Source organism: Oculina patagonica, chromosome 2 (assembly GCF_052425735.1).
Source record: "Oculina patagonica isolate OP01 chromosome 2, crgOcupat, whole genome shotgun sequence".
NCBI lineage: Eukaryota > Metazoa > Cnidaria > Anthozoa > Scleractinia > Oculinidae > Oculina > Oculina patagonica.
Window position 1 is genome coordinate 7,649,955 of NC_135759.1, and position 25,271 is coordinate 7,675,225.

A 25,271-nucleotide genomic window follows, 5' to 3' on the forward strand; every position below is an offset into this window, starting at 1 on the left:
TGTAAAGCAATGTTTGTTCTGGTTTTGTGTGAAGTTTGATGTTAATTGAAGTTTTTTCGAGACCTTCCGGAACTTCATCCTCGCAGCCTATTTCAGGCCTTTGTTTGAAAGGAAAATTGCACTTTGACTGCGTTTTCCAATATTCGTAAATATCTGAAAAAAGGTGCTGGAACTTTTAAATATGATTTTTACAAATGTCTTACTAAGGGGTATCTTTGGACAAGTATAAGCTATTCGCCAAATGGGTCGCTGACGGAGAGTTGGCTGGCGTTATAGTCGGCCGTTTAAGTTTTTTTAAAAAAATTGAATATCTTTGGAAAGAAAAGAGATATTCAGCAGTCAAGGAAATAAATTTAACTAAAAAAAAAGAATTTTAGAATAATGGAAAACTGGTAAAATATTTACGTTTTGAGGATTCAGTTATTGCACTTGAAAATACCGAGGTTTCTCGTATGGTTCAGCGTTCCTTTTGTAATGATTTAAACCGAAATTTGACTTTAATTTTATCAGTGTTAGGCCCCGTCCACACTGACCCGAGTAAAATTTGAAAACGTAGAAATTTGAAAACGCCGCGTAAAATGTTTTCCGTCCACATTAACCCGGATAAACTTGAAAACTATACGCTTCACAAGTAAGTAAAAGTAAAAGTAAAGTCTTTATTTAACAAAGGTTGCACTAAAATAACATAAAATACTAACAAACCAGTGGCCCTCTTAAATAAGTTACAATAAAATATAAAAATACACTATTTCACGCTCCAAATCCAAACGCTCATTGGTGAGCGTTTTTGAAAAGCTCCGTTTTCGGTGACCGAAAACACCGTTTTAGTGTGGACGGTTGGCCTAACCGGAGAAAAAAGATGCGTTTTCAAATTTACCCGGGTCAGTGTGGACGGGGCCTTAGATAGAATAGGAAAAGAATACAAGCAAAGGTTTTTAAATACCTGAAAGAAGATTGATGTTGCTCTCTGTTGACAGTCAGTACAAGGCGTTTACCAGGAAAATCAACAATGAATTTATATACAGCAAGTTAGACTCTATTCAACAGCTGTTGCTCATTATTTTCAGACAAAACCTTTTAAAATCTCATTTTAGATCTCATGTTGTGGGTATATTGAATTTTGATATTTCATTATACGCCTTTTTTGTTTTATTTGAGTAGTTAGCTTCTTTTGGCTGTTTAAATGATATTTCGGTTGTTATTAGGGCGATCAGTGTTTAACATAATAAAAATGTGGTTTGTATCTGATCTTAAAATCGGTTTGTAAAAACGTATAAAACTGAATTTTCGGTAACTCTCTGTTACCTTTATCAGAGTTAAAATTGGTTCAGTTTTTTGTATACTAAGTTCTTTATACACCGCCAGTCTCTAGGGATGTTCCCAATGTTAAATAAACTTATGGTAATTGCACATGCTCATTCACACAGTTAATGTCCTGGATAGAATGTAGCGCTTCTAAGAATAGGCGTTGTTTCCTATTGTTGACATATCTTTCTAAAATTTCTACTGATAATCCGGATGAATGTCATGGTCTGTTGTTTCCGCGTGAAATCTTATTGAGCTTTCGTTTTTTTGTCAAGAGAGTCCAAGGGATTACGCTTCAATCCCTTACATAAAGGGTGTTTCCGAGAGAGTTCGACGTGTGCTTAGCAGGGAAAACATAAGAACCACTTTCAAGCCTGTTAAAACATTGGGCAGTATCTTTAAGAAACCAAAAGACCGCCCCGCCACAAATCAGATCAAGGGAATTGTGTACAAAGTCAAATGCAAAAAATGTGATTTTGCCTATGTGTGAGAGCAAAAGATCGTGGATTTCGCGCGGCGCAGAGCACAAGCCTGGCACAAGATATAATAACGAAAGCGCAATAAGATTTCACGCGGAAACAACAGACCACGACATTTATCCGGATTATCTAGAAATTTTAGAAAGATATGTCAACAATAGGAAACAACGCCTATTCCTAGAAGGGCTACATTCTATCCAGGACATTAACTGTGTGAATGAGCATGTGTAATTACCACAAGTTTATTTAACATTGGGAACATCCCTTGAAACCGGCGGTGTTTAAAAAACTTATTATGCCAAAAAACTGAACCAATTTTAACTCTGATGAAGGTAACGGAGAGTTACCGAAAATTCAGTTTTATAAGTTTTTACCAACCGATTTTAAGATCAGATACAAACCAAATTTTTATTATGATATTTCAGTTATTTTATTTTAACCTTGCATGTATTGTATCTATTTTGGGAAAAACAAGCTAAACATCTGAACTAGTTCAGTTGTCATCGAAAGCATAGTGCCGCGCAAATTGAGATGACAAAGAGTTCAAGGCTCAAAATAATTTTCGAACAGTTGGTGGTCAAACAGATGTAAGCTCGGTCATGTGTCGTTTCTGACCGCTCAAAACGTTAAGAACAGTAATTTTAAACAACTACTAGTGGTAGTTTAAAATTACTAGTATAAAAATACCTGCTATTAAACTAAAGCCAAATTTAAGCATCTCCCACGTTGTTTTCCTTCTTACTTGCCCTCAAATTAAAATATCTGCTTTCCATGCTTTAAACGTTCTTCCAGTCCTTCCAAGCACGCGTTCTTTTCGTTGACGTGAAAAAATCCGAATAATACTGACTTGAACAAAACTATACAGGTCAAATATAAAAAGACGCATCATGTCTTACTGAATGGGCTTTGCGTTTTGCTTAACATGAATAACATTGATTCCACATTTGTTTCGGTTTTACTTATAACCCATTCGCACCAAAGCTATTCTTGGTTTTCATGTTACGTCATAAAATTCTGAAATCAAAATTCACTAGGCCTGCTATTTTTTCATAAACGAAAGATAAACTAAAAATATATATTTTTGCAAATTTCTAGATCGATAGTGTCATTCGTTTTTAAACAGAACATTTTGAATATTTGAGTTCTCCGTCGTTTGTGACATCAAGCTGAGTGCCGTGACAAAGCTGTTTTGTTTGAAAAAAGGCCTTTCCTTTCCATTTTGTGCAGATTGAACATTTCAGATATAATAAGTGGTGTTTATGTGAAAGTGTACTAGCTCTTAAGCCAAGGATGGCCGCTGTTGTAAACAGAATTGAGTTCCAGATGGTTTCTCTGACATCACGGCGGCCATTACTGTGTCCCTCGGCAGGACACAGTTATGGTGGCTCCATACTAAGCTTTATAAATTTGCGTGGAAAGGTTCGGAAAATAACTCGCGAACGGTACACCGCACAGACCCGAAACTTGGAGAAATTGTTTATCTATTTATCATCTATAATATTTGAAATTCATAGCTTCTGTAGTTGAATGGTTTCGAATTTATTTTTTGATTGCGTGACAGTGAAAACCAGCAATTGTTTTCTTCATAGAAGTTGCTAAATGATGTTTTTTGACTTCAAATTTAGCACAATCAAAGCACTAGTTAGGTCTTACTTGGACTTTTTAAAAAATTAGGTCATTCAGTTTTCTGTTGCTGGTTTTCATTTTTAACTCGGAAAAGAGTTGTAGTGGGCGAAGTGAATTCACTCCTTCACTCCTTCCCTCGATTCCTGTAAACATAGGCACGCAATACGTGCAAGTGTTTTACGACCTCTAGAGAATTAGACCTGTCCTCTGATAACCTACATTTCTAGTTAAGTTAAATAATATTAACATGCCTAATTACCAGCCGAAATATTGTATTATTCCAGTTTTCTTGAAATACCGTATTTATTCAGTTTTAAGCCGAGACTCTAAACGTTTGGTTTTTAGAAACAGTTAGACTCCGACAAAAAAAGGAAACACTCGGAAATAAGCCGAGACCCATTTTTTTTCCTCGCAATCTCTTCTACAATAATTATTTCTGCCTGAGACTGTTTCTGTTTCTTTCCTTCTGTTCCTTTCTTTAAGTTAAGTTAATTTGCAGAATCATAGACTAGGAGCAGTTCCTATTTTTTCGCAGAGTTCGAAAAATAATTTCGCTTCAAGCTCGACGGACTCTGCGAAAAAAAAGGGAATGCTCGTTGTCTAGCAGAATCACTGCTAACGTGACTTTTCAAGAGAAGAAGGGTAAAAAAGGAATCGATCTATTTGACTTGTTGTCGCGACACCAGAAACTGGCCAATCAGAAGCGTTCTTTCCCACGCGCTTGGTAAACATTGTAACACGATCTGACAGAAATCGGCTACATGTAATATTTTTGTTCAAAAGCGAGAACTTAAAATACCACGACTTCTCTGCTAAAAGAAATCACTTCAGAAGAGTTTGATTGGATTGAGGATACTCGACAAATACTGGTAACAGCACATGTTTCGTTTTGATGACATTTAAAGTTCACCCGGTTGATCTGCTTGATCTTTTCCCTAGCATCTTGGCGAATTGCGACGAACTGAAGATTCACTGAATCATCAGGAATCATCCCGTATTCTCTGGCGATTTTGCAGTTGTTCTGAACTGTCTCTACCTCGGCAACAACTTTCAATTTGAAGGTTTAGTTGTTTGAAAACCAGTAGCTTTTGACATGACGATCGATAACTGCTTTTCGGAAGAATGCGTGATTGTTTGAGATGGGATTCTGAACTCAGGTGAATGTTTTGTTACGCTTGTGTACGGTTCTATTAATAAATTCATTCTTTATCAGTGATTTGTTGTTTTTCAATTACATAGTTGTGATTTAACGAATATTTTGATTCGCTGCATGTGGATTGTTTTATAGTTTGAAGGAAAAATCGGGTCTCGTCCGAGTGATTTGGGTTTATTTTTTGTCAGAGTCTAACTGGTTCGAAAAACTAAAAGTCTAGGGTCTCGGCTTATAGCCGAATAAATACGATACATGCATGCTTAACTACCAGCCAAAATATTGTATTAATGTCAGTTTTCTTGAAATAAACCAAAACTTAATTGTTCTAATGATATTATTATTTTGCCTAACCTTCAAAAAACAAAAACGAAAAATAAAAAGAAAGAAAGCAATTTGCAACCGATGGGAACTCTATCACTTGCCCTTTCGGCCTGCTCTCGATGAGATAATCAGTACAGATAATCAGTGTCCGTTAAGCGGGGTTGAAAATGTATGGCAGTTTGTTACTCGAGGCACGGAAAAGTGTCCGTTGTCCGTATTAACGGGTGTCCGTATTAAGCGGGTGTCCGTAAAGCGGGGTTCCACTGTATAAGTAATTGCACGTTATTGCTCTTAATTTTGTCTCCCCTGCGCTGGAACATAGCGAATTATCATAATTAGATTCACAGCTTTGAATATGTCACACGTTGTTGTAATCATTGACTCGAAAGGTCTTCGGAAGCCTCAAAACCTGTAATTTTGTGTCCAAGATTTTTTCCTCCAATATGGAATTTCAGGAAATGATTTGCGAGGCACATAAACTTCTTGTATTTTTAGGTGTTATGACATGTTCAAAGTTTAGATTTCAAGTTTTAACTCTATTAGAATTTTTTTCTGTTATAACACAAAAGAGGTTATGATTTATCACTAGGTTTTCTAGCAGAAGACTTAGACACAAAATTGCATTATCTGCTGTTCAACTTTTAAGACCTTGTAACATCACTGTAGACGGTTATCTCTCAGTAAAAGGCAATCATGATGTAATTCCATCATCCTCTAATATCCTTTAAAAGTTTTAGCGGAATCAAAGTTAAAAATTCAGCGAATTAAATCTTTACAAGATACCGCCCCTTTAAGAAATTTGGCTAATGAATTTATTAATGAGCAAGGGTCCCGCGTGACCTCAAGGTGTCTCAATCGGATTTTTGAGTGACGATACCTTTCAACTTTGAGCAACTTGTATGTCACCGTAAACAATCTGACTTAAAATCGATCAATACAGCTGTACTAAAGAAAGATGAAAGTTTCAAATGAGAACATTTTCATCGAAATCGGAGTAACCATATCAACAAAATGACGTCACCACCCATTTTACACGAGAATTTATTTGAGCGTTCTCGAGAAAATTTCGGATGAAGTTTTGAGGTGCTAAATCAAAGCTGTCTTAAAACGTTATTGAGAAAACGTTCACAAGGCCCGATCAAGTAACAAAGAGGTCATGATCGTCCACGTCTTTTGTTTTGCGCACATAACTATGCACGACTTACGTAGTCGCAATGTTTTTTTTTTTTTTTTTTCAAAAATAGCTCGATCCTTAGTCGTTGCATGGGACGGTGTAGTGTCCGGAGTAGGTTTGAGGTACTACCAGAACCAATGAAATTGCAGTTTATAAAGGGGAAGTGATCTAATGAAATAATGAGGCAGCGAACGATTTTGTTCGAGGATTTTAGATTAGTAGGGCGCAGAATTGGTGAGTTTTGAATCAACTCTGGATTTCAAATGTATTTTATTGTCAGTAACGCTCCCCAGCTTACAATCCACACGCCATCAGCAAAAGACCCAGCACTAAATTGTTATTCGCGTCGGACTGACTGGTTTTGCGCCAAACGCATGCACAGATTAGTATACATTATTGTCTAGAACTCTCATGGACATCGCTTGCGTGTTTGCGGTAGGAATCCTGCAGACTCCGTGGCGCCAAGTGAAAACCGCAGCACTTTCGTAATAATTTTCGTAATAGTTGAAAGGAAGACAAATGTCCTCGATGTTGCCGTAAGATAAAAAAAAAAAAAAAAAAAAAAGAATCACGTTACGGCATTTTCAAGGAAAACAAAAGTATCTTGTTGCAAACGAACAAACGTGTCGTGTTACGGTTGCAAAGAAAAGCATTAGGAGCGCCCAGGAAGGAATACAAGTGGTGTTTCAACGTCTAATTGAAAGTAAAATAAAGCAAAATATAAACACAAACATAAAACATCATACTTTCAAATGTCGACTCCATTGCATTCTGCACTGTCCCCTTTGAGTCTCTGAGTTGATTTGATTCATTTATTACTTTTCGTTTAATGACTATTGAGCTTGTAAAATGGAGACGTTAAGTATCGTGCTACGTTCGTTTTGAAGAAAAACAAAAGTATCATGTTACAAAAGCAAGAAAAATAATAGTATCATGTTACATTGTTCGACAAAAAGGCATAAGTATCCTGTAACAAAATTATCACGTTATGGTTGTTAAAAAGCTAGCAACAAAATAAGCGCTATAAACAGATTAAGAACGTGCCAGTCCGTGCCACTTTGAAGGAGTTCTTGTTTTTAAATAAGTGATAACAATTTACGTATTGGATAAAACAGTTCTGACGTAACAAAACGCACGCCAAAATTATATAATTTGTTTGCAAGCGAATTTTTGTTTCGTTTCCTCAGAAACGATACGGTCTTGTTTTGGATTTGATATGAACTATTTACAGTGGAGGCTATTATTCAATCAATAAAAAAACGCTCGTAACCATAGAGTAAATACGTTTCACCAAAACGGGCAAGTGATTGAAGAGAAGGATATATATGCAGGTGAATTACAGAGTTAATTTCACTTCATGTAACAAACAGAGTACAGTGGAACCCCGATAATACGGACACCAAGGGGACATGCCAATGTTTCCGTATCATCGAAAACTTCTGCACGCATAGCGTGCCTATGTTTATTGGTTAGTTGCATGAACACACGTTATCACTTTTTGTATTTTTTCAGGTTATGTGCACAGCCAGCCCCCAAAATAGCGAACAAATACCTAAAACAAAGAACTTTGCCGGGCATAATAACTATTTCCCTTTGTTAACTATGCGTGTTAACCATTTTCACCAGAAGTAAAGGCTTTGCATGCAAACACAACTCAATTTGAAAAGTGTTGATCATTGTTACCATTGTCTCTAAAGTAACTTTTACCATTGCGACTCTTTATATCAAGTAATATAAATATTTCATAAAACATCTGTGTTTTTTAAAGTGGAAATTTCACTTAAGTTTTCTTTAGGTTATTTTACCGTTTCATAAGTTTGTTTTGTAACTAGTTTTACAACGTTTTGACAATAACGCCCGCTCATCTGATGTCACTATTAAAGAATTTATTCACTCGTCATCAACTAATGTCTAATAACAAACAACAGTGTGCTATCAACAGAACGTACTGAGAGAGAATAATTCTGGTGCAAAATTTTAACAGGTAGCTGATTTGCGGTACTTGGAAACGGTTAAAAAAATCTCAATGTGTCCTACTGCATAAATTATCATTATATTCTTCTGGTCGAGTTGGTTTTATATGGAATTATGTACCGTTATTGTTGATATTGTGATAAAAGAAAGAGAACAATAAAAAGAAGAGAACAATCTTTAACAGCAAAGGAATACAATATTTCAACATTTTTTGTAATACCCGGCCTCTACAATGACAAGTATTTTGCAAAAGGACCATCTTCAAAAAAAAAGGCAGCATAGGGATAAGGATTGGGGAGGTGGGGGGGGGGGGGAAGTGCACACTCAGTCTACAGTCTAAAATATCCACTTTCTGAAAGGAGTTTATGTGCGACGCGTAAAATTCTGCTTGGTTGTGACGCACTCACTCCACAGAATGCAGCCTTTGGACCGCCTTAAAACGCATGTTATTAGGGACAACATTGCAGGAAATGTCTTCTCCATGAAGAAAAAAAACATTAGCAATCCTCAAACTACAAACTTAATAACAAAAAAAGAGAAACCAAATTCTTTAATAAAACGGTCTTTAATCTATTGCGAAGGCGTCAATGTTACTTGTTTGCCTTAAGCCAGTCCCAGAGTTTCGTTAACTCCTGCAACAAAGGAAAACAAACCAACCTTGAGAAAGATAACATGCCAGGTGACAAACCGGAATCATGCAGAGCTGCCTGGCCTAACAACATAACACCTCTTTCGTTTTAACAAGCCAGGTTACTGCACTTGTTTTTCCTAAGAAGCAAAGGCCAAGACTCTGTGATAGAGCGTCCTACCATTGCAGAAAGTAGCAGGTCAGAAGAGTTAAGATTAAATTTACGATAAGCTAACTCACTGTGTTTCTACTAAGCATAACATATATACATACACCGTCATTTCTTACCTATTATATTCAATTTCTGACTAGACAAAACAATGAATAACGGTTAAAAGAGCAATATGAACAACTTACAGCGTCATCGGTAACCTTGTACCCATGTTTCATATAGTTTTTAAACTTCTCCACTTTCTTTGGAAGATTAGGCGTCTAGAGACGAAGGTAGAAAAACAGGAATTCAGAACAGGCTAAGGAAATTCAACTTAAACCAGTTTAAGAATGTGGGGGAAATCCAGGGTGACTCGCACTGTCACAAAGGGACTTGTCCCCAAAACTTGCTGCCAGGACAAGTCGCAGGGACGTGTCCCAGCACAAGTGCATGCCAACCTAAACCGCCTACCCAAACTGCAAACAGTCTAGCACAAACCGCCTTTTCTAAGTCATGGTCACAGCCACATAAACCTTGACGTTGTTTTATCTCGCCTGACCGGGCACTTCTTCAGGCCCAAAGTGCGTCATAACAGCAGACACGACTGCACTTATAGACCTTTGACACTCAGAGGCATGTTTGTTCGATTTTACATTTAGATAATTAGAGCCAACTAGGTGCCACATGGTTTGTTGGCTACGTCTTATCTTCATTCTGAACATCGGTTAATGGATATAGGCATAAATGAACTCGCTATTGACCAGTTGACACAGTGGCTTCACAGCACAATGGTAGAGCGTTTTCTCCAGGATCCCAAAAGTCAGGTGTTTGAAGAACATTGGAGACCAGATTATCCTCAGGATTTCTATACAAGACCTAAATTTCATTCTTATTGTTCAGGTAGTCTCTGTGTTACGGATTTTCAGTGTAGCTAAACTTGCATCCCCTAGCCACTTAAACTTACACCCCTTGAGATTATGCGTACTCACCTTTAGTAACTTTTCTTTAATTTTGTCCATGTCCAGCTGAAAAGAATAAAGTTTATTCAGCTGTAAAACAAGTTATGTACAAAATTTTAACACTTGCATGATTTTATTTCATACAGTGTAGGTACTGAGATTTACTCATAAAATCGGAGCGAGTACAAATCGTACTGAATCAACCAGTGTTATTTTTCTTTTTGTTTTTCACGTATTATTTATTATGATTTGAAACAAATGAAAATTGAACCAACAAGGAGGTTCTGTCAGGGTAAATTGTGTCAAGCAACATGGCCCAAAAAGTAGCGACAGCACTTGACCAAATTCCGATAAGTGAAAAAGGCCTAGAAAGGCCAATGAAACAGCGACACCAAGCATTATTTTTGAAATTCAAACAAGCTACTCATGGACTGGCCCTGGCAGGGTCTCAACAAGGCTAGTCAGCTCAAGAATGTTCTTATATTAGTAGCACGTAAAATAGTGTCTTACTGGTTCAGGAGTTTTGCCTCCTGTCTTTTTCACACCAGTTTTAGGCGTACTTGGCTGCTGAAGTAACAAGATAAATAAAATGATTGTGAAAATCATGTGGACTCAAAATGAACAGAAGCAAAAGATTGTACAGGACTCAGTTTTTTAGGAGACATTACATGAACAGTGAAACCCTTTTCATCTGGTTACCAATAGGCCAAAAAATACATTCTATAACCATATTACAATGTAATTAAAGTAGTTCTATTTAACAATTAGACTACGAGCCCGGGTTTTCTATGTGCGCCTCGTTGACTATCGCTCATAAAAAACGAGGGCGAGTAGTCTAATTGTTTTAGTAGAAACTCTTAAAGGACTGCAGTCCAAAAACCTACAATTTTACGTTCATATAAGCCAAAAATAGGTCCGCAATGCGTACGTGTGCCTAGGGCTGAAAGCCACTTGTGATTGTAGAAATTGGAAGTCTCCCTCGTACCTCTAATTTGCTTTAAAATATGCGCGGATATTTGTTCGTGTACAGGATTGCTTGGTTAAGAAGCATAACAAATGATTGGTTAATGATTGCCCTTGGTTGTTACCTAAACAATCCTACAAAATTGCTCAGTCAGCTTAAAGTATCTGGAGTGTGGAACTGAGTGTAATGATTATATGTAATTTGTAATAACAAATATTTCAATAAAGTAGACTGTTTCCCAACGTTGTGCCATATCTTAATTAGGCAATAAGAATGATAAACCTAGTATAATGGTAACAAATGATTATTTATGAAATAAATGATCATATAACAGCAATGGTATATGTAAATGTAGTCGAGAACAGAACAGAATGACAGGAACAGCATGAAATAAGTACATGCTGCTGAAATAATGTACGTCTTTGATGGCAAAAACTGAGAATTAGGCAATAAAAATAATAAAATACGAGTATGATACTGAGAAATTATGATCATAACAGGAATGTTTCTTAAAGAACACAACAAAAATAACAGTAACCAAACAAAGTAAATTAATGCTGCCGAAACAACAGTGAATCAAGACACATAAAAACTATGGTACATGTAACAATAACAGGCAGTCGAAGACTGCGTGAGGATGCTGGTAGTGGTATAAAGATATTTTAAAGCAGTGACAGAAACGATCAGAAGACCGTGGTACAAAAAACTCAAAACTTTTAGCGCACCCACCCTCAGTTAACAAAATTTCTTCACCTACAAATATCTCAAAATGAATTGCTGTATTTTATCGAATTTGAATCAGTTCTCCCGAAACTTCGCGATTTTATTAAATTCAACATGGCGAATGCAATCTATTTATGTACCCTATTAAAAATGACATTCTGACCGCGAATAGTGTTAATTTCTGACTTTTGTGGCCTTGATGGAGAAAGTCAGTAACTCAGGTAATTCGAGATGAAATTATTTACGAAACACAGCAGTGTGTTTGAGCAGCGTGAAGCAGCGTAAAATTGGCTTAAAATCGTCCCTTGAACTCGACTCACGATACTTTCAATTGCTTCCATTTAACCTTCAATAAAAAAAAAATCAATTTCCTTTTTGAAGTACTGTAATAATTCTCAATTCAAAACAAAAAGCGGCTTACCTGAAAGTAAATAACACAAGACGTAGGGCTCGCCGTAAAGATGCTTATCGGCTATAACTTTTGTCTTAAATCTTATTAATAAGTTTATATATGTTGCCTAAAATTTCGAACTTTTAAGTTTAAGAGATATAGAAAAATCAAAGAAACTTGAAAGAAATTCTGTTTCAGATTTATTTTCATTCATATCAAGATAAGGAATGTATTTAAAACCGACAAAATAGCGAAAACTTGAAAGACGTGAGATTCCGCTACACAAGCAAATGTTTTGAATTTTGGCTGCTCGCGGCGGCTTTTAATAACCGATTCTTCCAAAAATTCCATCAAAATTCGAAGCAACACTGTACATTACCATTTTGCTTTGTAAAGTGTTCAGAATCCGCACAAAGTCCACGATTACGGCGGTGTCACACTTGATATTGGTTAAGAAGCTCTGAATAGCATCGTTGAAAGCAGTGTACGTAACCATCTTATCCCCAATCTTCATGAGTAGTTGAGAGGAATTTCGCGGTGATCTTCCACGAACCTTCGTCTTTCTTTTTCCCGAACTGAAATTATCTTCAACGAAAATACAGCACCTTTCGAAGAATACAGCAATACACCTCTACAAGTTTTACCAGATCGAACGAGAACGGGTCGACGTATCGCTGACGCAATGACGAAATGCTCTGTTCTGATTGGATCGATTGACAATTCTATTGTTAACAAGAATATCTTCCATCACAAAGTGGTTCGATCACATATTGCCTAGGGGCTAGGCGGCCTAGGCCCTAGGCACAAAAATGAAGAAAAAATAATCTTTAAATGAGCAACCAGTGCGCGATCATTTTCTATCAGCGAATAGAAAACAGTGGGAGAACCAATCAGATTCACGGATTTTCAATAGACCACAGTTGAGTTTCTACTAAAAGAAAGTAACAAACTGAGTTTTTGTTCCAGCCAAAATAAATTTTGCTGTAAAACCGAGATAAGCATAATAACAGGGAGACAGTAGGGTATTGTTCTGTTGTCTTTGATAAGGGCTTACAGGGTGTGTTATACCAACACAAACTGACAGATTAAGATCACACAATGTGAAACCTTCCAATGTAGAGTCAACATACATGTAGCCTGCCCTATACTGGTTTCCCTGCCAGCAGGGGCCTCGTTTCTTTTGTATTCGCTGAGCTGATGGAGAGACCAAACTGTCATGTGATGTTCTTGTGGGCTCAATAAATTACAGCAAAATAAATTATTAATGCAAAGAAATGCGTGAGGCACAGAGGTCTTTTTTCCCCATTCCATCTCTCAGTGAACACAAAGAAAAAGAGGCCTCTGCTAGCACAGAATACATGTATGCTGGTGACAAACCTGTTGAGTTGGAGTCTTGCTTGGTTTATCTACTTTGGCTACTCCCTGTGTAGAAAGAAAACAAAAATGTAGACACATCATGAGTGTACAGGATCATCTGACTGGTCTACAATGTACTTTTGTCATTTGACCAGAGATCTGCTACTTATTATATGAAATTTGGCACTCAAACGTATCACAAAATATGTTTGTGTTTTTAACAGAGTTTTTTTTTTAAAGTAAAATTTAAAGTTTTGTTGGACTGATTGAGTACACATATGCACTTTTGCAGCAGTGTGCCTCAGATCGTCAGGATGAAATCCACTGAGGTGACCCAGTAACACAAGAAAATGGTCATACATGTACACCCCTGTCACAAAAGATGATACAAAATCTCTTCAAAACATCTTATTAAACGAGCCACTATTTAACTCCAGTATTCAAAGCATGAGTGCTACTCTTCCATGTACATGTAGTCCCTCCCAAGTAGCACCCTGTTGTCAGTTTGTTCTTACAGTTTTCTGGCACCCATTTACACCCCTGGGTGGAGAACATTGTGACAGTTAAGTGGCCTTTCCAAGAACATTATGAAATGATCCCATCCAGGGATCAAAATGGTTGGTGGTCTCCTCAATTTTAAATGAGTCAAATACACTAACCAGTGCCCAAACTTGTCACTGCATCTTCCAAGTACAATCATGTCACTGAGACATGTCCCGCAATAAATCAATTTACTTACTGTACAATACAGATGTACCAAAAAAATTGCTTACATTTGTGATTGGCTTTTTCTGTTCTCCTTTCCCTCCCTGCTGTAATAGTAAATAAATAGTAAATAAATATTTATAAAAAAAAAATGAGTGCCACAATAAAATAATTCACTTTTTACAATTTTTACACAGAGTGCAAGTTAATAATGGAGTCCAAATCCAAAAGACTGTGAAGTGGGAGTCCAATTTGATTAATCACAATTTAAGCAAAACATTTCATGCAACCCTCCAAGTTTATTTCCTTAGTGACCATTTGGCCACTAAGTGCTCAAGTTTGGTTGCCAGGGAAAAGGTTTAGTCACTAAACTAAGCTCATGCTTTCAATCCTGCTTCTCAATTTTAGTTGCCAGCCAGGCTGGCGACTTCGGTTGCAATTTAGCTGCGAGCTCCAAAATTTCAGTTGCCATGGCGACTAAAATGGTCTTAACTTGGAGGTGAAACACATTTTCATATGAATACCTGGAAGGTTGCTATGTTGACTTGCCTGACACTAAGGCATAAGGCGAGGTGGAAATAGTCCATTTTGTCATTAATTTGACAGGAAAAAAAGGAATTGTACACGATAATAACCAGAAAGGAAACTTCAAAACATGAAAACGAATTCATCAAGCTCTGACCTTTTTCTTTGCTGTCAGGCTGGTGGCAATTTCATCTTCTTCATCACTTTCCTCGTCCTCTTCGTCATCATCATCATCTTCATCACTTTCGTCCTCATCAGACTCGTCATCCTCCTCCTCATCTTCATCATCACTCTCTTCTTCACTGTCCTCCTCCTCATCATCATCACTCTCCTCCTCCTCTTCATTCTTCTTCTTTACTTTGGCGTCTTTACTTTCTGGCTTATTTCTCTGCAAAAAAGTACAACAGGAAAAAAGCATAGCATGATTTACATGTAGCATTTCCTTACTTAAAGTTTTAGGGGAGCAGGGATGGCGCAGTGGTGAGAGTGCTCGCCTCCCACCAAGGTGGCCCGGGTTCGATTCTGGTCCGGTGTCATATGTGGGTTAAGTTTGTTGTTGGTTCTCGTCCTTGCTCTGAGGGTTTTTCTCCGGGTCCTCCGGTTTTCATCCTTCCACAAAAATCAACACTTCCAAATTCCAATTCGATCAGGAATACACGGCCCCACAAGTTTATAGCTTTAATCTTTACCATGTCTAAATATAGGTAATTTTAAGGTAAGGTTTACTACATATTGTATAGGATGCTCATCTTATAATCAAGTCTCCTACCCTGTTATTAACTGGATATGCATAATTAAATATGCATGATATGTACACAGGGATGTACTGTAGCAGGTAAAATTTTCTCAATCAAAGGCAGAAAATTTGGGTCACATGAAAAGAAATATTTAACCAGACACAGACTTTTAGCCAGAAAAATCAATTCCCCAGGGCCCAATTGTTTAATGGTGTGGATAACGCTATCCACCGGATAAATCACTATCCAGTGGAAAAGTCTTAACAAAACATACTGCACTATTCATTGGATACCTTATTATAGGAAATTAACGATACAGGTAATTAACGCGAATTTCAGAAATTCGCGTTAATTTCATGCACCTTAATTTACGTCATTTTTAATTAAAATCACATTATTTTCCAGCATTGTTATTTTAAGACACCTTAATTTCCAAGAAAATTATGTTTAAATGACATCTACTTCTCCGTCAAAGCTACAGGAATAACAGAGGCAGTGAAAAGCGCCAGGATGGGATGTATTTCATCCCTGGATCCACTTATTTAATATTAGTCACTATTTGGTCTGTTTAAGTATCTTTGTCGTGTATGGTTTATCCGAATGAAACCTCAAGTTCTGTTGTTGGACGTTGCTTTTTTGTCTTTTAAATAGCGCAGGTTGCTATAAAAATTACTACGCATCAAATTTGCGTTAATTAACTGCATGTAAGCACACACTACACAAGAGTTCGCGTTAATTAAATGCATGTTAACATAAATTTTCGACAATTCGCGTTAATTTTATTACGCGTACATTTTGTTCGCGTTGTTAAAATGCTTTGTTATATTCCTATAATAAGGTAGTCATTTATCCGGTGGATAGTGTTATCCACCTTTTGAACAACTGGAGCCTGGTATTTTTTTTTTTTCGCCTTCCGCCTATTATTTACATGTTCATCCCTTTATACAAGGAGATTTTTGGAGCTGGACTATTAATTTTGATCTGTTACATTTTGTGTCTAAACCAGCACAAGGACTAAAACTGTTAGAAACAATACCAGTTCATGTAAGAGCACACCCTTTGTTCTGTCATTTCAGTGGATCACATACAGGTACATGACATACAACATGCTGAAATCAAGAATTTAGTTGGGAAATTTTTCTTTTTATTTCCTTCCCTATCAAATCTTTTAGTACAGAAAACGACAAACAGTAAATGTCTGCAAATTCTTACAGCTGTCTTTGGAGTTTCCTCTGTTTTTTTCTGTTTTGGTTTGATATCAACTTCCATTTTTGTGGATTCTTCAGTTGACTCGTCTTCATCATCATCGTCATCATCCTCTTCATCACTTTCCTCTTCATCGTCTGACAAAAAATAATGGAGTTACTGATAACAGCATCTTGTCAATTATTCATGGGACATGTACAAACTTGCTTTAATCAGGAAGTACAACACTGAGGACTGCATGCATGCATCTCTTTCTTTCATATCACTTTACTTTACACAACAGACATTTAGTATCTCCAATTATCTCTTTCATGACTACATGTAAGGCCATTCATCACAAACACACCTGCAATTAGCTCATCCTTGTTGTAAGAATTAACATGTAAATCTCACCAGTGATGTAAAACAAAGAACGAACAGCACAAAAAAGAACCGCAAAACAATAAAGAGCAGAAAAACGATAGCTCAAAACCCAAGAAACATAAAAATTATCACAGCTCCTTACACTGAGGTAAACCCAAATAAACTCTTTAAACCTTTCACCACCACTGGCCAAAAAGTAAAAGACATTAGTCTGCATAACTGAAGTGACCAGTAAACCAACCAAACAAAATGCCTGAAAATGAACTCTCTTCTTTTGGGAAAAAACTGGGCATTTTCCATTTTGGAAAATTAATTTCTGCAAGTGAAAACACATGACTTGAAAACAAAATGGTGTTCTGTTTCCACAAACTGAAGGATGAAGAAAGCATTGTAAAACAAAGAAGAAAATTTCCTGCGCAATTCTTTTCACCAATTTCAGCAACAACTGAAAGTGAAGTCAATATCCAAGAGCAAATTTAGCCGTGAGTTTCAACAATTTAAAGTCAAATACAGTGTACCTTCAAAATTGCTAATTAAATCCCAAGAGAGAACACCATCTACATGTAAGCCCTCTTTACAACATTGCTAGTCAAGGGGCTCTTAACCAGTTGCTTACCAGCTTCAACCCGAGCAAGCTTCTTTGGTGGTCCTTTGGGAGTCTCTGATGCTAAAGGCCTTTTCTGGAAAAATAATAATAAATGTATCGTACATGTACAGTGTAAGTGATAGCAGAAAATTACCTTCTCATTATGTCTTTAAGGCAAAGAGACTCAAGACAAATAAATTGACTACAAGTACAGTACTTAGGGCCTAAATGCTGATTAACCATGAAATTTAAAAGATACCCCCTCTCCCCTAAAAAGAGACGACGATAACAACAATGATGTTGATGACAATGCACAGTACTAGTGCTGAGATTGCTATGGTATAATTATGTTCTTATAATAATTATCATACATGTCCAATATGTACCTTTGAAGCCACCTTTGCCTCTGATTTCACAAATTCATCATCTGTGGCATAAATAATACACTGGTATATCAATTACTAAATTAGCACTCGGCACTAGTTAGCATGTTTAGAACAAGTACATTAAATGAATATTTCACTGCTTTGGCATTTAGAAGAATTTCCTATAATGCTATCCCTCATTTCTTGGTTTAAATGTGACTTTTGCAGCCATTAAAAGAAAACAGGAAGAAAATATCCAGAACAAACAGTTAACAAGTAGCTCTGTAAGGAATCAATGAGCATTTTACCAAAAAGGGATTTATAGAAAGTTTTTTTGTCTCTTTGGTTTTTGTCTTTTTTTTTCCTTTTTTTTTTTAAAAAACATTAATCATTCCAGCTGTAGTTTGCACAACTGCATTTTTGTATTCATACATGTACATGAATGTACATAGTAATACACTAGAAAAGTCACCTGTTCTCAAAACCACAAAAATACAAACTGTCCACATCAATACTACATGATTGTACATGTACATGTAGTGTCTCATGATCAAATTGCATTTGCATGTGCAACAGAAGAAGAAACGTTTTGATAACTGTTCAGTTTGGCAAAAATTTGACGTGTTTTAATTTCCTTAGGGGAAAGATAATTAACTGCATACCTTCATCATCACTCCTTTCTTCATCTAATAAATAAAGTTCTGCAAATAAAATAACAATGCTAGTGATATCACTACAAAAGTCCATAACCACATGACGGTGAAGAAGTAATTTCAACTTTTAGTTCATACATTTTTATAATACAACTAAATTTCCTCAACAAAATGCTAGATGTTACCATCAATAAATGTGTACATTGTAAATGTAAAGTTCTGCTGTTTCTTTTACACATGATTGTGTAAATTGTATTTACAGGGGATTCATTCCCAGGGGGGGTACTCCGGCTTGTTAATGACGGGGATGATCGAAGGATGTTTTTGGGTTTGAAATTTTCGATTCTGGGATTTTTTTGGGGTGACTTGATTTAGATAGGGGATATTTTTGGGCTCCGGAAACGAACTAAAGTGCCTTGGCCCTTTTATGGTATGATGAATAAACAAAACAAGCATTCTTTTGTGTTATGTTATTGCCGCTCCTGGCAATTTAGGGGTAATTTGACAAGGGATTTTTGGGGGGGTTATTTTTGGTCCAGGGATTTTTTTGGGTAATGTCGGAAGACTTAGGGATTTTTTTGGGTCCTGAGTTTTGCCTCCATTCGATCATCCCCGTCATTTACAAGCCGGAGTACCCCCCTGGGATTCATTAAGGTTTGCAGCAGCTGGGCATCAGGTTTGGGCACATGGGAAAAGTATCAGTAAGGCATACCCTCTTTGGCTAACTGAAGTCAGTTCAGAAGTTTGCCTGCTGCCTGGCTCTTAATGTGTTCAAAGCAGTTCATTCTTCACAAAACAAAAATTTAAAATAAAATTCTTGGCAACATGAGAAAGTAAGCCTTTGTGGTAAAGATATATGTTTGTTTGTTGTGTGCATAGGACAAAGAAATCTTAGTCCCTGACAGAATTCTAACCTAAAATGTACCTTATTACATGAAATTTTCGCGACACGTTAATTTCGCGAATTTCGCGATTCCAAAAAAAATCGCGAAATTAAAGTGACGCGAAAAAATAAGTGTCGCGAACATAACATGACGCGAAAATTAAGTGACTCAGTACGTCAATAATCAAGAAAGAATATGTTTGGAACCACTGAGGGAAGGAATCTTCAATGTAAATGGATGTTGACGTCAATTGACTGAAGAAAGATAACTCGCGGACTTGCGTTTTGTAAGTTTTGACGTTATTGCTCCTTTAATGAAGTCGTTTTATTTATTCAAGGGCATGTTTAATAATATTGCCAAGAAAATCAAAATCGTGTTTTACCCAGAAACGCGAAAATAAAGTGATTCAAAATACAAAATTTACGCAATATCGCGAAATTAAAGTGTCGCGAAATATGCGCATCTCAAAATCGCGAAATTAACGTGTCGCGAAATTTTCATGTAATAAGGTACATGTACATGTATGACCCCCCGTATACCAGTTGGGCACTAACCACTGAGCTGCAGTATGGATAGACTTTTCATGAGCTAGACAAATTACTGGGTTCAAACTTTATTGTGCTGTAAAACACATTATTGAAAAATGTTGAAAAATATGACAAGAGCACTCAAGATGCCCATGTAACAGTAATGGCAGACACTATACAGCTTGGTTTTCTCTTATCCGTGCTCTTGCTGTACTCCTTGCATGCTTTACAACAGAACAATGCGACACATCTTAAAGGCTTCATTAAATTAAGTTTTTCTCTCCCGATAAAGCTCAACCTGCTGCTTAATACCCTTACCTTGGTACACAGCACCAGTCAAATGAACCGGACCAGAACCTTAAAAATACAAAATGTATTTCAATACGGCAAAGTACTGTATGTACGGTAACTGTATACTGTTACTGTACAGTCAACTCTCTTTTGACGGACACCTCTATAAGACGGACACCTCCATAAGACGGACACTTGGTGATGGTCCCTGCCGTTTTTCAGTCATTTTACTGTAACCAAAATCCCTATAAGACGGACACCTAAATACAGTCCTTTTATTATTTTAGTTTTGTTGCAGTTAGCAAAGGTTTGTTGCATTGTGCAAAAGTTTAGCTTTTTTCATCTCAGAATTACTGGTGTCATGTTACCTCGACTCTCTACAGAGCAGACATCTCTCCAAGACAGACAGCTGCGGCTGGTCCCGAAGGTGTCCGTGTTAGAGAGAGTTTACTGTATGTTATATTGTTGCTTGTTTTGCTGCCCTTGTTCTTGCTACCACAAACACAATTTGTCAACTTACTGGATTTCGACTAAGGAATTCACGGAGTCGATGATCAAATACCTCATGCACACACTAAAGGATATTTAAATTTTAACAGTAAGGTAAAGTCTGCTTCGAGCCTAGTGGCCCATACAGGCTGGAGCTTATCCCGGTTTCCGTAGCATTAAGCAAGTGAGAGTATTGCTACCCCCCCCTAGATGGGATGCTAGTCCATCGCAGGGTTACCCCCCAGCAGTAAATTCGCCGGTACCCATTTATACACCTGGGTGGAGAGAGGCACTGTGAGAGTAAGTGTCTTGCACAAGAACACAACGCAGCGCCCCGGCCAGGCCTCGAACTTGGGCCGTTCGACTCGGAGGCGAGCGCGCTAACCATTAGACCACCGCGCCTCCACAAAATTTTAACAGTAAACTACACATAATTATTAGAAGTATTCTCACCTTCTATGAGCTTAAAGGTGACAGATGATGGAAATCCCAAACTAATTCGACACTGCAAAAGAGATGGAAAAGTTTTAAACAATCAACATCACTGTAACATCACTATTTTGCTCTCTTTGTTGTACAGACTGCACAATCACAAACCCAGTTTGACTTCTGGATTTTGGATTTTTTTCACATTGTGAAATCAAAGATTGAGACAATTTGAAATACCGTAATTATTCGAGTAAGTGCCCGGGGCACTTATTTACTTTTGGCACCTCAAGGGAGGGCGCTTATTTGAGACAGGGCGCTTATTCAGGACAGGGCGCTTACTTAATTTTTTGAGAAACAACCAAATGTTCAAAACAAAACTTAAAATAAATATTAAAGTAACTAACAATAACAGAAACTGTAACAGTAACAAATTGTTGAAAGTTTAGTTACTTGCAAAAGGATTGTTCATTTTTGCAGTAAATATATACATGTACGGTATGGTAAATGCTCATGAGTTTATCTATTCGACGTCAATGACTTCAGTAGGGGCAGTTATCCACAATAGGGGTGCTTATTAGAATAGGGGCGCTTATTAGAATGGGGTGCTTATACAAATAAGGGAAGCTAATTGGAATAGGGGCACTTATTGACAAAAACATATTTTATGGGGGAGGGAATTATTTGGAAGGGGGTGCTTATTGGAAGGAGGGCGCTAAATCGATTAATTACGGTACAAGTAAAACCAATTTTCCCTCTATATTCCAGGTTCAGTTTCTGCCAATTTGTCTACTATCATCATCATCATCATTTATTTGCCACTTCAGAATTACAAATACAAATTAAAATAACTTTAAAGATAGGGCGAGGAGACCTCCAAGAAACCACAAGGCTTATGTGGGAGGCCACCTTGGGTTAGCTATGGGGTGACCTTTTTTATCAACTACAGACGTAACCTTGTCATCTCATCTAAGCACTGCCAATAGAAGCAAATAAACAAGATATCTTCTTTACCTGATCAGTTTTTCCAGATGTTAATGACAGGATCGTAAATGTTACTGAGTTATCACTACTATCTATTGTTGTAGCCTGCACCAGATTCTTTTCATTGGCTTTAGCTTTTGACCCTAGACAAGCCTGGAAAATCAAGGAAAGCACAACTTGATGAGGACCTACTGTTTGCATGTAGAGTTGACTCCCAATAACTCGAACCTTCAAGGGAAATTGAAAAAGGTTCGAGATATCGTACTCCAAGCCAAGTGTGCACCCCCTGACTGAAGGACTAAAACATGCATTCTGCAACTGACATACATGTACAGAGGTGGAAGAGCGTTTTGAAACGTGTTGGGGGGAGGGGCATCATACTCCAAGCCAAGCGTACCCCCCCTGACTGACTGACTGACTGAAACAGGAGTTATGCAACTGACATACATGTACAGAGGTGGCAGAACGTTTTAAAATGTGAGGGGGGGGGATTCATACTCTAAGGCAAGCGCATACCCCCTGACTGACTGACTGACTGACTGACTGACTGACTGACTGACTTTTTCAAGTTGAGATCTTAAGTTCCTGCTAATATCTAGCTTCGGTACACTGGCATGGTAATTATTTAACAAAATGGACCACTATTTATAGGTTTCTATACGTCTTTACGCCTTTGAATAATTTTTTGAAGTGAAGCTTGTGACAGTGTCCGTTTATTGCTGGCTTGCAACCACGTGACAAAGCGGCCATGTTGGGAGTCAAAACAATAAAATAAATTTTCGCAGAATTTGTATGATAAAAAAGTTAAATTCCCAGCGGAGGGAAACGCTTTGTTCTTGTCCCCCAGCATGGCCGCCGTGACGTCAGTTGCAAGCATGCACCATCGAGTTGCACCATCGAGGCCCACAGTAACAACTCAAAAAGGTTCCTACATCATAAATTGGAGACATAAACAAACATAGCTGAAGATTGCAAAATTTCAGAAGCTAGAAAAAAAGAAACAAAGAAAGAAACGTTGCAATAAACGACCCAAGCAGTAAAAGTTCCACGTGTTTACAGATCGGAAATTATAATTTTGTAAACAACGTCCGCGCAAATAAATATCTTTGCTTTACACTTCTTACGAATTGAAAGTTTGGCCTAACAATTATTGCAGTTCTAGATACAAGCTTTTAAATCGAGTATAAAAGCAACTGTCACTTTAGCGGCTGCAGAAAATGCCTTTTAAACGCGTACAAGCAAGTGCACGTGCAAAACAAATCATACCTGAGATAGAACTAATTTCTGCTCTATATCCGCCTTGCTGAGTTCTTTATCTTCGCAATCCCAGCTGTATTCTTTTTTGTCTTTGCTCAGCTCACACCCTACAGTGGATCAAAGGTTAAAATAAAACTACAAACACGGTTGAAAAGCGTCAACAACAAGCCTTACCCCAGAAAAACTCCTTCTCCATCGACGCCATTTTGCAAAAGAGCGATTTACACGTGCTCGGTATTATTCCACGCATTCACCCGTTGGATACAACCGCTGGACAATATAGGCCCGTAAGGCGTGCAAACATTTTTTTTTTTTTGCGCTAACAATACCACCAAGACATTTAATTCTCTTCCCTGGTAACTTTTGTGAATGGTCCGATTTGTGAGCGAGACCAGTATTATGAGTTCAAGTTTTCCTTAAATGATCGACTGCAACACGTCGCGGCGACCAGTTGCTGCGACATGTCACTTCCTATGACATAGTGCATTCTTGCGACAACCTATGTCGCGCACGAATCCAAACCAGTTTGAATTCGTGCGACAAAATGAGCTATAGCACCCGGGGAGTACTCCCATAAATTTCGGATAGGGGTGCGCCGCGAAGGTTCTTAAACCCTGACTCTATTTATGGATAAAGAAAGCGAAAATTAATACCCTATTCTCACTAGGGAAAACACGCACAAAAGCCAAAATTTACCACTATGCGCTATCTAAAATTGCCAGCGTGGCCCAGGGGAGTACATGGCATTTCCACAGACCTCAACCTTCTATTTAAGAGTAGCCTGCTTGATAATTTCAGCCAGTTTCAGTAAAGTTTAGGTCTCGGTACCCTTGCTAGGAGATTAACGCATTAAATACGATCAGTAAGGAACCAACGAAGGATAGCTCAGTGGTAGCCCACGGACCGACGAAAGCAATCAAATCGCATAAGGTTGAAACGAACGAGATTCAGAAGTTTCAGTGTCACCATAAAAACAGCAACAACAATTGAGTCATTTACCAGCTGGCCCAGTCAAGAGCTGCGTGAAAGTGTACAATAGGCCATTTCCGAGTTACCCTTTGCCTCTGTTTCAAGACGAGTGTAGGTGCGAAACCATTCAAATGAAAATGAGTTTGATTTGCATAAAAATGGACCTGAAGGTAAAACTCATTTTAATTTGAATGGTTGCGCTCGTAGACTCGTTTTGAAATGGAAGCAAATGGTAACTGGGAAACGGCCTATTTCATATGGATTAGCGTGGATGGCTTTAATTCTCTTCAAAACACCTTTTGATCTACCTCATTACATGAAATTTTCGCGACACGTTAATTTCGCGAATTTCGCGATTCCAAAAAAATCGCGAAATTAAAGTGACGTGAACAATAAGTGTCGCGAACATAACATGACGCGAAACTAAGTGACTCACATTATGTCAACAATCAAGCAATTATAATAAGTTTAGTACCACTTAAATCAGTGTGAATATGTTGTCGTCCGAATTGACTCAAGAACAATAACTCATGCATGTACAAGCATGACCTACTTGCAGACATCGTGAGAATTGCTCTGTTGTTGCTTTGTCGAGATTTAGTTCCGCCCTTGCCGGCGTTTTTGTTAATTTTGACGTTATTGTTCCTTTGATAAAGTCGTTTTTTTTTTAATTCAAGGGCATGTTAAATAATATCGCCAAGGAAATGTAAATTGTGTCTTACTAAAAAACGCGAAATTGAAGTGATTCAAAATGCAAAATTTTCGCAAAATCGTGAAATTTAAGTGTCGCGAAATATGCGCACCTCAAAATCGTGAAATTAACGTGTCGCGAAAATTTCATGTAATAAGGTAATCGTGTGACGGAAATGCTACTGACGCTATGGATGAAATCATCATAGAAAAGTCGACCGTATTCCAAAAAGACTTGAAAATCCAAGGTAATCCAAGGTAAAGGTGGATCAGTAGATCACCAACTGTATGACTCGAAGACCATCGATTGCACGATGCATCGTTTGTACAATTTCCCAATTCAGCGGTACATACTAGCCTCGACACTAGAATGGTATATCACACTTAAAATGCTTTCCTTTTCACACAAC

At 37.5% G+C, this 25,271-nt stretch overlaps 1 protein-coding gene across 6 annotated transcripts in view; it reads right to left on the reverse strand.

The window, feature by feature from the left end:
- LOC144642807 (uncharacterized) overlaps nucleotides 1-23,439 on the reverse strand; it is a 104,874-nt gene extending 81,435 nt beyond the window's left edge. Inside the window, exons 1-16 of one of the 6 annotated variants that reach the window (XM_078501894.1) lie at nucleotides 23,377-23,439; nucleotides 23,212-23,309; nucleotides 21,976-22,098; nucleotides 20,989-21,040; nucleotides 20,074-20,112; nucleotides 18,354-18,392; nucleotides 17,713-17,753; nucleotides 17,357-17,420; nucleotides 16,384-16,514; nucleotides 14,592-14,822; nucleotides 13,978-14,013; nucleotides 13,226-13,270; nucleotides 10,281-10,334; nucleotides 9,801-9,836; nucleotides 9,018-9,092; nucleotides 8,579-8,664 (exon numbers count right to left, since the gene is read on the reverse strand). In XM_078501894.1, the coding sequence (XP_078358020.1) occupies nucleotides 8,623-8,664; nucleotides 9,018-9,092; nucleotides 9,801-9,836; nucleotides 10,281-10,334; nucleotides 13,226-13,270; nucleotides 13,978-14,013; nucleotides 14,592-14,822; nucleotides 16,384-16,514; nucleotides 17,357-17,420; nucleotides 17,713-17,753; nucleotides 18,354-18,392; nucleotides 20,074-20,112; nucleotides 20,989-21,040; nucleotides 21,976-22,098; nucleotides 23,212-23,309; nucleotides 23,377-23,407 (1,137 nt within the window). In that variant the 5' untranslated portion in view covers nucleotides 23,408-23,439 and the 3' untranslated portion in view covers nucleotides 8,579-8,622. Of the gene's footprint in view, nucleotides 1-8,578; nucleotides 8,665-9,017; nucleotides 9,093-9,800; nucleotides 9,837-10,280; nucleotides 10,338-13,225; nucleotides 13,271-13,977; nucleotides 14,017-14,591; nucleotides 14,823-16,383; nucleotides 16,515-17,356; nucleotides 17,421-17,712; nucleotides 17,754-18,353; nucleotides 18,393-20,073; nucleotides 20,113-20,988; nucleotides 21,041-21,975; nucleotides 22,099-23,211; nucleotides 23,310-23,376 lie in introns of those variants that run through there. The other 5 variants (XM_078501890.1, XM_078501892.1, XM_078501888.1 and 2 more) reach the window with 5 other exon arrangements.
- Nucleotides 23,440-25,271: the final 1,832 nt, after the last annotated feature.